At 40.5% G+C, this 13,379-nt stretch overlaps 1 protein-coding gene across 1 annotated transcript in view; it reads right to left on the bottom strand.

Annotated features, from left to right (window-relative positions):
• Window positions 1-13,379, bottom strand: part of LOC136432868 (uncharacterized) — a 62,120-nt gene that overhangs the window by 19,123 nt on the left and 29,618 nt on the right. The window contains exon 6 of the mRNA XM_066424445.1: window positions 3,693-3,752. Within this exon, the coding sequence (XP_066280542.1) occupies window positions 3,693-3,752 (60 nt within the window). The remainder of the gene's footprint in view (window positions 1-3,692; window positions 3,753-13,379) is intronic.

The following is a 13,379-nucleotide window of genomic DNA, read 5'->3' as shown; positions in this document are numbered from 1 at the left end:
ATCTATCTATTTCATTGATTGTGAATCCTTCACTTTGTTATGCTTTCTCCCATGCCCAGTATTCAGTTACTCTGGATTCTTTGTGTTCACCTGACACTGAAGGTGATATGCACTGTGCAGAAAAACCGGGAAGCCCACCAACCTTGTGCAATACTTTTGAACCTCAACATACTCACATAGACCACAGAATGCACCACAGCAATCCGTGAATTTAGTTCCAGTGGCATTAGGACCTTTTACGGGTATCCCTTGGTATTCCACCCTCAACCTAATGACATTTCAGGTTCAGCGTAGCATTTCACCACAATGCATTATATTGCAAACACAAATGCAAACAGAAAGCCATATTACCCCCTTATTCACCAGTAACCATAGAAATAAAGACATAACAGTTCAAAATGTTCCATTTGTATTCCAATTTTAGTCTACTTATGGAAATGTTCAAACATCAGACCCAGGGCTAGAGAGTTGACCTTAACCAACTGATCCACTTGAATGTCACACATGGCTATTTACAGGAGAAAGACATCTACCTGGTCCCTACTACAAGACATTACAGCTAACCAATCAATCAATATTCAGGAAAGTTGATGTGTCCTGAATGTGATAAGATGATGTTACCTTTTCACAGGAATTAAAGGCATTCTAGAAAATATAGTAACCTAAGTCCTAATCAATTGAAGCTACCCTCCCTTTGTATATGTGACAGATAAGATAGATCAGTGGGGTCAGAAAACATCCTGGCACCACCTGCATGTTAAGTATCCCAACTGGGTTGAAAAGGTCAAGTGATATTTCTGCCTTGGCTTGTATATTGTGTGGAAATGGGCTGGGAGTCAAACCAAAGATGACAAAGGGAAACATGAATAACAAATACATGGTTTGATCAAACTTGACACAGGAGCATCTTGAAGGACAGAATGCCTTTCCTAATCCCTGGGATCAATCAGGGGCGAGTTCAGTAACCTGTCAATCAGGTCCATATCAGGAACATTACAGTTTCCTCCTGTCTGCTTCTATAAGGGCATTTCATCATCAGGTCAACAAGGGTCATCTGGAATTTCATCCTCCTGTATCTGGTCTTCTCCAGATGATGATAACAGTATGGACTGAGAACAAAGGTTTTCTGTTTGGTATCAATGCTAGCTTCTCCCACCTAGATAGAGTCCATACCTCAGACATCTCACACAAAAAGAACTGGTGGTCTGGAAACAAGCACAAGTATCAGCTTTGACAAATCTACAGTACAGTTTGGAACTGAAGAGGTTGAAGGACAGCAAATACAATTTTCATCAATGTAGCGTGAGCATAGAGAAAATAACAAAGTACACAGAAAGGAAAGATAACAGATTTTCATATCTTCACTTTTTGATGGAACATTCTTGAACAAGTTGAACAACTTCACTTTTGGAGTAAATAAAATAATTAAAAAAAGGATAGGATGATTAAGTTTTATGGGATGGATGGGCAACCCCTGCCTGCTAGGTGATAATCACATCAGATTATCTCTCTTCATGGGGTGGCAGTTGTGTTGTTTGTGGTATTTACTCGTGACTGTGTGAAGATGGCACATAATATACAAATGTGTATTCAAACTAGGTATAGTCCATGTTCCCCCATGGGATTTTCCTTGATACCTGTCCTCAAGATCAAAGCCTGGGCACTGATGTGTTAACCTCTCCTGTGGCCATGACATTGTGGACCAAGAGAGCTGAAAGCGCCCTAACACTTGACACAAGTAACCCCGTTTTCACAACCCCTCATGATCTAATTAGGCCTGAGGAGATCAAGTTTTCCAGTACCCTGAAGGTCAGCAAGGTTGGGGGATTGGTGGAAAATCCCATTATTTTGAAGGAGTACATCACTAATGAGGGTCTGCATGGGGGATCCCAACAACGCTTTATGATGAATTCAGAAGAAATCCCTAGGTATTATGCTACAACAAGGAAGGAAATTACACAAAATCTGTTCGCCTCATTACGAAAAACTCGAATAAGACAGCTTTTCCTACGAATTACGGGAAATAAATATATGCTGCCTACGCCCCATGGAAAAGAGCATGCACACCCTCACTAATAATGCAAGGCCAAAACTAGCTTCTCTGAGCAAACACGCCCTACCTCCTACTGCATCAGACAATCAGGAGAAAGTGTGATGCAGCAGAAGATGCAAAGGTGGAGTCACATGGTCTCCTGGTGACTGCCCATTTATCACCTGAAGACCAGTAAAACAAATTATCTAGAAGATGAAAGCAGGGAGGGTCATAACTTCTGGAAAGAAAATGCCAGCCTGGTGCCCCTGGAGGGAATTTATGTCCTACAGATGCCTTGTTGCTCAGTTCTGGACTACCCTAGCAGCAAGCATGCATGGAGGTCTCTTTGATATGAGCTGGGAGCATCTGTTGCAACTTTTGTCTTCTAGAACAAGCTGCTCTCTTTCCAACTAGAAATTAATGGTCCCTGGGACAATCATACCAGTACCATTTACTGAACATTACCTGTGCTGTAAATACATCAGAGTAACTATTAATTACAGCAGCTGGCACGAAAGGTCATGATTACATAAGTCCATTCTCTTTTCATAGAATAATTCTACACCAGAAAATTGAGGAAATACGGAAATAATTGAATACAAAATAAAGATCTGTAAAGAAAGTGAGTATATACAGATTCGCCAGAGGGAAACAATAGCTAGTTGAGGCACTTCAATGTAAAAATTCACTATCATCACATCTGGTATGATCTCTTTGTTTGAGAACCAGCAGATGGATTGATACAGCCTTGATCTGACATGCTTTTTAAAAAGTCCTGTGGGATATAAAACAATGTACTGGCTGGTCTGTCCATCTTTGTACTTGCCATGCCACATTGCTATGAAACATTTTTCAAAGTTTTACATAATGGGAACATAAAAAAGAATACTATTTTCTTCCAAGGAATTATACACATCAAGCATGTAATATATCATTTCATTTTAATTTATTTATCCTCACCCTGGATTACTAAATAGCAAGTTTGAGGATGATTTGGAGGAAGACAATGATGTCAGGCACGATTCTGGCCTTTAAAGAATTTAACTTTTACACATAATACCTGCATTATAACACGAACAGCTATTAATGTTTAATTTCTTACATCAAACACCCAACCCTTCAATGACTGTGTCAGCATACAATAGCACATGCTATACAATTTACAGCCTTTTCTAACATTTTGTGCAAGATATACAATAACAGCCTGATCTGCAGATGTTCCCTAGGTGATATTTCCAAGTAGGGAAATGTCACCTGTCAGATGAGGCTGTGTTTGCGTGCAGGTTCAGGAAAGGTGTCTGATATCACATATCATATTCCCAATGTTCTCTCCAAGACTCCAACAGATGGCAGTCGGCCAGGTTTGCCTTATTGCCAAGTCAAGTTAATGTTTATGAACAGCATGTGGCACTTATGGATATCATCAATTTTTCTTGCATTAAACTTCTGCAAAAATTTCTGCAAGTTTTGAATTTTCAGAGTGTTATTTACTGTAAACACTCAAGTACCATTATCCTTTAAAATCTTGTTTACACATGTTTTGGACAGTTAGTAGTGTGTAGGTAAGAATGAAAGTATGTAAGTATGTGCATGTACATACAGAACACATATAACATGAGTAGGTGAGCATAGAACATGCAACAAGAAAAAAGGTACTGACCCTAATCTTGACTATTCTTGACCGGACTCCATGTGTGCACGGCTTCTTGATGAGCATCTGCTGTAGAGACAGAAGAAACAGACTCAGTGATCTCCCCATACTGATTGAAGTCATGGAGTACTACATGTACATTATGTACCGTACATGTATTTGGAACTTGACATAGGCTGGCTGAAGAGCGCCATTCAAATGAACACTGCTGGTCAATGGGCATAACCTTCTATTTTCTCCTTAATATTTCATAATTTTTGTGGTGGTGCCATAAACATCATTAATATAATTAATACCCTAATTCTGAGCCTAAGTTATCAATCAACTTCCAGAAGGTGAAGGTTTTTGAGGAGACCCTCCATAGTTTGTGCAATAATATGACCCCACCATAACAGGTGTCAATCAACACAAAACAAAGGCCTGTCTCTTGTTTTGTAATTTGTAAGTTTTGTTATGTAATAGTTTATGTACAATTACTTAAACAAAAACATATTGCGGGATGTAAGGAGAATGGAGATGACACAGTCAGATACACTGTATTTATTCGCTGTATCAGTTCCATGTTTTCATGTTTCTGTTTAAAGAAGATGAAAGGTCGCTAATGCCTAAAACATAGTTTGTCTTCAGGTAATTCAAACATGACACAAATGACCCCCATAGCTGAGGCCCATGTAATTATAGGCCACAGTGGACTGGTCAGGGATACCTAACATGAACAAGTCTGTCTGTAGGCAGCAGATGGCAGGGTATGCTGTGCACTGGGTAACACATATCAAGTGGGAAATGCTAACACTATTAGTACTGCATACCTCTTCTCACAAAGCCCTGAGAGAAACCCCAAATACCATGAAGGTGAGACCAAACACAGAAGCATGACCACAACTGTTCCAGTTTGTTTGAATGCACAAAGTCCATCATTACCTACGTCACAAAATCTATCATGTTATCAGATTTGTGTGGTCACAACTGCGGTTCCGTCTACTAGATATTGAAAGAGGAAAGCATTTAGATCTAGCTCCTGCTCTTTGCCCAAGTTACATGTCTAATTAACTAGGTTCCAACATTTTTGAGACACCCAATTTTCCCCTGCCCACAGCAGGTGGTGACCTGTATGGTTATACCCTGAGATGCTTATACCAAAGCTGATAACAACAGGGATATTGACTTTCTTCTTACTATTTTAGTTTTACCACCACTTGGTGAGTCCAGGAGGCACAAAGCTCCACAGCCAGCCTGGCACCAGGACTGATTGATTCTCCATCTGTTCAGAAAGCTAACACACACATAAGCAACCTAAAGAGCACATAATGCACCATGGAAATAGGTGGACCTTCCTCTCCACACAAGCATGAAATGAGTCCTAAAAGTAGTGCCCAACCTTAGCAGGGATAGGTTTTTTAGATATCAAGAGAGCCAAAGCTAATCATGCAGGGCTGCAATTTTCAAAATAGTCACTTAGTTACATGTCGATAAGTGTGTTTTAAATGTACTTAACACCACCTAAAATCTAGGTAGTATTCATTGATGGAGGTACTCTTGTGGATTTCTCAGTAGTGGCCCACGGATCTGAAAATCACCTGTAATCATCTGAAGTCTAATTGTCCCTACCATAATGGGTAAACAGGTGAAATCTGTAATTTCTGCAGTGGACAGACATGTGGCTTTCATAATGCCCAACTAATGAACAATACAGTACAATGCAATAATGGCAGGACCTTAAAGTCTACATGCTGTTTAAAAAAAACTGTGTTCTACAGGTATGTGTAAAAGGTATGCTAGATAGATAGATCTGCAGGATTAAGGCTCTCTATTTTACTACTTCTCTGTATGGTGTGTGTATCTTCAGCAGCTAGTGGTTAGGTACTTCAGAGATATATTTCTCATACATGCATGTTGCATATCTTAATACAAAGCTTTAAATCAAGTTCCATACACTGAGGAGATCTTGGCTTGCTACTTAGTATGCATCCTCTATACATAGGACAGGGGTTGAAAAAAAGCTCAATACAAGTTCGGAATTTGATCAATCATATCTCTGACATCACTTTATCAATTGCATTGTACTATTTGTGTATCAAGCTTGTTTATTGCTCTTGATAAACCATTTGCTATGATATATGAATGGCATATTGAAGGGTAAGAAAAATCTGGGAAAAAATACAACAGCCAGGTGTTTCAGCGTCTGAAAATAGTCTGTATTTCCTGACAATGTGGCATGACAGCAAACTCTCCAGGTGTGATGTTTTACCATGACTAAGGTAATGGAAATGGAAGGCATGAAGACATGCTGTAGTCCTTCTGGTATGAGGACAACAGAGAATGGGTATAGAATGGGTCAATGACATTGTTTGAACACCTTGCATATTTTCCTCTTTGAAAAGCACTGGGATGAAACTCTCTTGACTATTCTTGTAACAACCTGTCTTGGCTTATATCCCTCCAAAGCAACAGCAACTGAACTGTGGCAACATGAAACGAGTGAGGAAAGCGTGCTGACAGGTCTACTTGACCTTTATTTTTGTGGGCCCAAAAGGTATATATCAAGCAAACGTTATAGATGGCCTCTTCTAAGAGTTGGAAAGTCTAAACTGGCTCAGTTAATAGATGGGCTTGTTTCAAGAGACAATACGTAGGACAGGTATTACGATAGTAATTTTGCACATCGAACACCTTCCATGGATGGAGAGGGAAAACATTAAGTCCTGACAACTTTGTTGCTGAGCAAAATCATTTTTCCCTTGTCAAGAATGGCTTCTCCACTTCAACTAGTGGGCTGTGTTTAGTTACTTGTCAGACCAATGGTCACAGTACCACACCCAGCTTTCCAAATATCATACACCCACTTTGTCCATAGGCCACATATCACACAGGCCACAGCCAACAAATGTATTACACCTTTTATGTGTGTATACTGAGTACACTTACGTTCTCTTTTGGAATTTTTGCTATGTGCTTAGCTCCTAGCATGTTACTTGACATTTTCCAGATATAAATTGTTAGAAAACATCTGACAGTTATTAGTGTCAGCTCTAGAAACTTGTCAGTGTAGATTCAAACAGTTTGAATTTCTACATGTAAAAAGTTAGAGAACTTAGAAAACGGTTTGAACCTTTCGTGATACAAAAATCAAAACAAATCAAATTGTTTCGGCAGGATAAATCGAACTATTTGTGAACAAGAAAACTCCATTTCGTCTTTTGTTTCCCATTTCATTCTGAACCATCCTTGAAGGTGTCTGTGACGGGTTGTTATACTGTAAAACGATTTCAGGGAATTGTCAATTGAACGCAAAAGTAGCATGAAACCGGTTTACCTCGGTGTTAACGACATCGTACCTCCAGGTATGAGAGGTCCTCATTCGCAGCATCACTCTTGGTTAGCACAGAAAAGTGAAAGTTTTTAGCAGTAAATTTGACATTTTGTTCTTGAATTGTAAAATCTTGCTATGGCCTCCAACTTGAGTTCTAACTAGTCAACTGAAGAAACCCTGGAGTCCTGATTTATATTCTGGGGAATCAGGGGATCCAGAGGAAAGCTGATGGCGTATATTGGAATCAGGAGTAGTACGAAGAAATTTCCAACGTCATGAAGGAATGTGGCTTCAACAGGACAGCATTTTAGTGCCGATCGAAGACCAAGGCTCTGAGGCTGAAGTACAAGACGGTGCGGGATCACAACAGACTCAGGAGAGATTGCATTATGCAAATCGTTGTAAACCATTTGAAGCCTGGGTGCAAGCTTGCATTGTGAACGCAAAATGTCAACCGTTTCAGTTCGGATTGTAGCCAAATTGAATCAAACCGTTTTGATTTTTGCATCATGAACGGGGCCTTCATGCAAAACAGTACAACACGATTGACTTGTCTCACTATGCATAATCATTCATTTTCTCCTGCCTAGGTGGAACACTGTCAGGTAACTACACTGGAACAGGGAAAATATCATATTCAATGAGACCCTGCAAGGAATAATCAGACAGTAAGAATTGATTTGTATCAAACTGCTTTGGACAGACACAAAGAATGTGTTATCTCCATCAACCATTCCTAAAGTCATAAGCTTCCTTCCTGCTTTGTCTTACACAATGTCTAAAAAAAACAATATGTAAAACTAAACGCAGCATTTGGGCAAAAGATATCATACCTGTACGGTCATATTTGAATTTTTTTCACAGGAGAAAGGTCATTGAAAAGCACTTCCCAAGATGCCTTTTATGATCCGACAAGTGAAGCTAGGGACCAAACTTGAGTCCTAAACATCATAAGCCACACAAGGAGCAGGTGTGTGGAGTCCACAGGTATTGCATCAATAATTCATCACCACATATTTTCTTCCCACAATAGAATTCCAGACAAAGTTTCCAAAACCCTGCGATAAAACAGATTGCGCCCGACCACTTGTTTGGATCATAACAAATTTTTCTTCCTGGCACATTTCATTTCCGGCGCAATCAAGACAATATAAAACTCCAGCAAAAGAAGTAGCTGTCATTTGTGAATAGGAGATAAGCACACATGTTAAATTTGATGTAGGGTCTGTCTGTCCTAACAAATTACTGTTGCAACCACCCATTCTTTTTCCAAAAAGGCTCTCTTCTTATTCATCAATCAGCACTATACTGCTGCAACCCAATATTTTGAGCTATTCTCCTCAAATAACCAACATGCAAAATTTATGCTATGGAGTGACTAAAATTAGAGCACTTGAGCATGGAACTCCAGTTCCAGTGCTTGCTGATAACTAGTACAGGGACAGCCAATTTCTTTTGGTTAAAGGACTTCAACGCAGTTGTGTCCATTGGAAGGCTGACCCTCAATAACTACACAGATCCCGCGGCATTCGCAAGGGTCAAACTTCCAAAATAGCTATCACTGACCCCTACAGAGCAGCTTTCTTTGGTACCTCAGGTTTCATCTTTCCTGCTTTTCAGCACAATAACACACTCCTAAAGGAATGGGCCTGCTAATAGCCGACTACTAAGTGCTGAAATCAAATCTGTTCCAACTCTTTTGTACAAAGAATACAAAATAACATGAATATTCATGCAAAGGTATCACCCACAATTCTGTTAGACAAATTGGTCTGGTCAAGCTGGACACTGCTTGATTATCAGCACTTTTTTTCGGACCAAGGCCTGTTTACACCAAACCAGAAGTGTTATTTGAAACATCTAGTATAAGATTTGGTTTCCATACTTATGACTGGTTACAAATACTAGCAAACAAAGACACCATGAATCAAACACCAGGAGATTTAGTTGGAAAATAGCAAGGATGTGATCATTGTGAGTTCCCTCCTGGACCCTCCACTTATCAAACCATTCTTGAAGCTTTGCAACTACTGACAACCATTACAAGTAACAGTAGTGCACAAGACTCTGCCACAAAGTATCGACTTCAGGACAAAGCAATATCATTACTTTATGGGGGACAGGCTTTTTAGCGAATGCCCACAAACGCCCACTCTGGCGAAGTCCGCGCTGCACGAATCTATTTTTTTTTGCACGGAATATGTTCAGGTTGTGCTCCCATTAATTAATCCTGAGGCTTAGTTTACATTACGTTTTTCGCGTCAGCGGCGAAATTTCCCGCTGTCGGGAGGCCGCTGTCGCGACGTCTCTAGACACACCGCCCGGATATCTGACAGACACCTGCGGTGCTTGCATTTCGCCATCTTGTAGAAAGTATCGGGCGTAAGCATAACAAAAGCAAGAAACAAAATTGTATGATTGTACAACGGTAGACGGCGTCTCCCCGCCCGTATTAAACTACAATGCAAAGCCTTGTTTATGTGTAGATATTCCATGCTCATCACTCGTAAATGTGGGGAGGGGGGCACAAGTACGATGAATATATCCGCAGGGAAATTAATGCACGGCACAAAAGTCGCCGCGGATCCCGCGAATCTCTCTCTATATATATATACCGGGGATCTAAGTAGTCTTACAGTATGCTAATCAACGCATGCTTTATGCTAATCGCCGAAACCCTGACTCCTGCTGACGCGAGCCCGACGTATTCTCTTTAGACGGAGTTTGAAGTTGACGGGGACTCCCGCTGTGCTGACGGGCGACGGCTTCGAAGCTGACGGGAGAAAATTTGTTGACAGCGGGACTACGTCGACGGGAATTGTCTTTACACGGGGTTCCCGCTGTCGCCAGTGGCGCTGACGCCAGTGGCGCTGACGGCAAAAGTATAATGTAAAGAGAGCCTGAGTTTCAAGTCAATCCATCGATCCGAAGTTAAATAAAGCGAACTTGAAGATTCTTACCTGGCTTTTTAGCGAATGCCCAGCAAAAAATGGCTTTTTAGCGAATGCCCAATATATCAGCCAAAATATCGGCCATCGTGACACGGGCGCTAAATCTAACACCATAAACACGTTTAACAAGTTTTCCCTTGAATTTATACTCAGTTTCCGAGCTGTACACGCCTGTAAAGTCACTTTATTTTACGAAATACACGGCACGTATACGCATGGGGGTAGAGGCCGCTGGTAACCTGTCCCAAATATGCAAATGAGCCGCCATATTGGATTTTTACGTCCGGGGCCGTGGATTCCGGCGCCGTATATTTCGTAAAATAAAGTGACTTTACAGGCGTGTAAAGCACGCAAACTGAGTATACATTCAGGGGACAACTTATTGAACATGTTTATGGTGTTAGATTTTGCGCCCGTGTCACGATGGCCGATATTTTGGCTGATATATTGGGCATTCGCTAAAAAGCCTTTTTTGCTGGGCATTCGCTAAAAAGCCAGGTAAGAATCTTCAAGTTCGCTTTATCTAACTTCGGATCGATGGATTGACTTGAAACTCAGTATTAATCAATGGGAGCACAACCTGAACATATTCCGAGCAAAAAAAATTAGATTCGTGCAGCGCGGACTTCGCCAGAGTGGGCGTTTGTGGGCATTCGCTAAAAAGCCAATGCGTACTTTATGGCAGAGCTAAAGAAAGTTACCAGTAGATCTATCTGAAGTCAAGAACACTCTTTACATTGAATAATGATAGTGATCATATCCTGTTATCTCTCCATGGAACATACACTTTTCTTCTCTAGCAACAAATAGAAAAAATACATAGAATTCCCAGGTCAATATTCTTATCATTTTCTAAATATGCCTACTCATGTACATTCACCTGGTGGGCATCTGTCATTGTAAATCCTATAATGAAAAAGTTTATTGCAAATTCCTGCCCGTAGGCTAATTGCAAGTACATGTACAGGTAACACGGAGTGGACGGACAGACAATAATGAACAGTATAACAAGAGTTATAATGGTTACAAGAGTTAACAAGAGTTATAATGGGTCCTGGTATACAATCTATTGGCAGTATCTTACAGGCAATCATTATGATACATGGAAAAGTCAAGTTTCACTATCGAAAGTCAAATCTGCATGTGTAGTCAAGTAGAGTATCAAAGGATTAACCCTGACAAGTGCATAAGCCCTGAAGCCAAGGTTATGCATACTACAGTGGCCACAATAATCATGTGATCTAACAGCTGCTCAATAAATCCAACTGTATACAATATAAAAAAGCCATTTTGGAGCCGATGTTCAAGGTGAGATTTAGGTGATGTACACATACTTCAATTCTCAAATTTTGATGTTGAAACTTCATATTGATGTTGTTAAAACATAAAATATTTATGTCACTTACAAGAGTGAGTAATATCTCCAAACAGAAAGGCAGCTGTCTAGTTACTTGTTGCTGATTTGGACAAAAGATAAGGACAACTAGAGTTCCACGAACACATTATCTTCGCCAAATAATCAAGGCTTATTGTGGAGAGTGATTGATATTTACATGCTTATGACCCCCTGCAAACTTGATCATACACCATAATCTCCAAGCAGATCTATAGGTTGCATAAAGACCGTATCAAACTGGCAGAGGAAGTACGTTTTGCAACCCAAGCTCCTTCTTCCAGTTGGATACGGTCTTTGCAATCCATTGGGTCTGGTTGGAGACTACATACACCATACCGTTTGAAAGTTATGATGGGGGGGGGGGGTGGAGAATGAGTCCAGTCTAGATAGGGATAAAAATCATTTGGTGGTACAGGACTAGTATATGTGTATAGTGTGCTGATATATGTTATAACTGGTCATCAAAAAAATTGAAAGTTAACTTATAATTAAATGGTACAGTCAATATATATGAATAGAATAAATCTTTATTCCATATCATACACATTTTGCAAGACATAGTACATGTTACTTTTCCATACGGTGCTAGGTAATACCTAGCAGTGGTGCAGTTTTGGTGCAGTGTACTCTCTGAGTAGAGGAGAGGGTCCGGCTGGTTATTCACATGTTTTTAGGTGTTTTGTAAGGCTTTCTATTTTGTTCCCTTTCCGTTATGTCTCAACTCGTGTGTTGGACAAAAATGCCGAAACTGAACACTTTAACCCTTAAAGCACGATGAGCCACCCTCAGTGACTTGACGCCTTCAACCCAACGAGCCACCAGGGATGGCTCGGCTGGGTTGGGTTTCGGTATTCTCCGGTGACCCTCGGCAAAGGTCAGATACAGCCTCATTAGCATGCGTCAGGGGAAGCCCAAATCTGACGGAAGATCCCAAGTGTGTTTGGGAAGTTTTTGCCGTGTTTTTTTAGCTCAAAATCATGATTTTTCGATGTCCGATTCTGGTGAAGAACCCAGAAGGGATGTTGGCACAACTGAGGAAGGGATTTGCGATGTTTCTAGCATCAGAAGAGACAGTAAGTTGATAAAAACTTCGGCATTTTGAGGGCCCTGAGCCGGCCCTATGCTAGGTAACAGTGCTACAAACCTTTGTTTTCTTTCTTTGCCATGAAAAAATCGAGTGGATGGGGGTTTATTGTAATTTAGTGAGGGTCATGATTGTCTGAAATTGTTTGTCAACTTTTTGATCCAGCCAAATTTCTGCTTCATGTTTGTTTACTTCGCCGATGGGGAGGGGGGCATGTTTTGACATGTATTTACAGGTTTGGGATAGCAAAGCCTGTTCTGGCTTCCCTCCAAATCATTATTTGGTGAAATTTTCCTGGACAAACAGTAGGGGAACACTGATGAAGCCCATCATTTTACAAGTGGCCAAGGCTTTAGGTACTATCTTTTCTAGCTTAGAATAAAACAGTTACAGTTACTTACATACACATACACAATTGTAGTGAGACTGCCCCATTTGTTTATTTATGTACCCCATCTGTTTATTTCTGCTTCTAGCTAGCAGCACCATCTGAGCTCTCCACATACAAAACTTCATGACAATCTCTTCACCCCTTCTCAAGTAATACGTGTCCGAATGTCAAAACAAAAACACCCACTGCAGTTCTGAACAAGCCGCTAGGGGGCCCAAACTTACACAACTTACTTCTTGTGGCATGAACTATCTACCACACAAATATCATAACCATAGCACTTTCAGAAAATATGCCAGTAAATTTTGAAGCTCCGCTGCAGTGCCTTAGGTACTCGCTAGAAGGCCGATTATCGAACTTGACCTTCCTTTCCGTAAACCCTACCCATCCACTAAATATCATACAGATCCATCAACAGCTTCTTGAGTTATTTTGTCCACAAGAAAATACACATCCACACAAAGCCCGCTGCAGTACCGACGGAAAATGCCAGGAAAACCATTTTTGAACTTGACCTCCGTTTCTACAACATCTACACACCTGCAAAAAATCATGAAGATCCAT

The sequence above is a fragment of the Branchiostoma lanceolatum genome, chromosome 4 (assembly GCF_035083965.1).
Source record: "Branchiostoma lanceolatum isolate klBraLanc5 chromosome 4, klBraLanc5.hap2, whole genome shotgun sequence".
Classification (NCBI taxonomy): Eukaryota; Metazoa; Chordata; class Leptocardii; order Amphioxiformes; family Branchiostomatidae; genus Branchiostoma; species Branchiostoma lanceolatum.
This window is presented reverse-complemented; position numbering and strand designations above follow the sequence as displayed.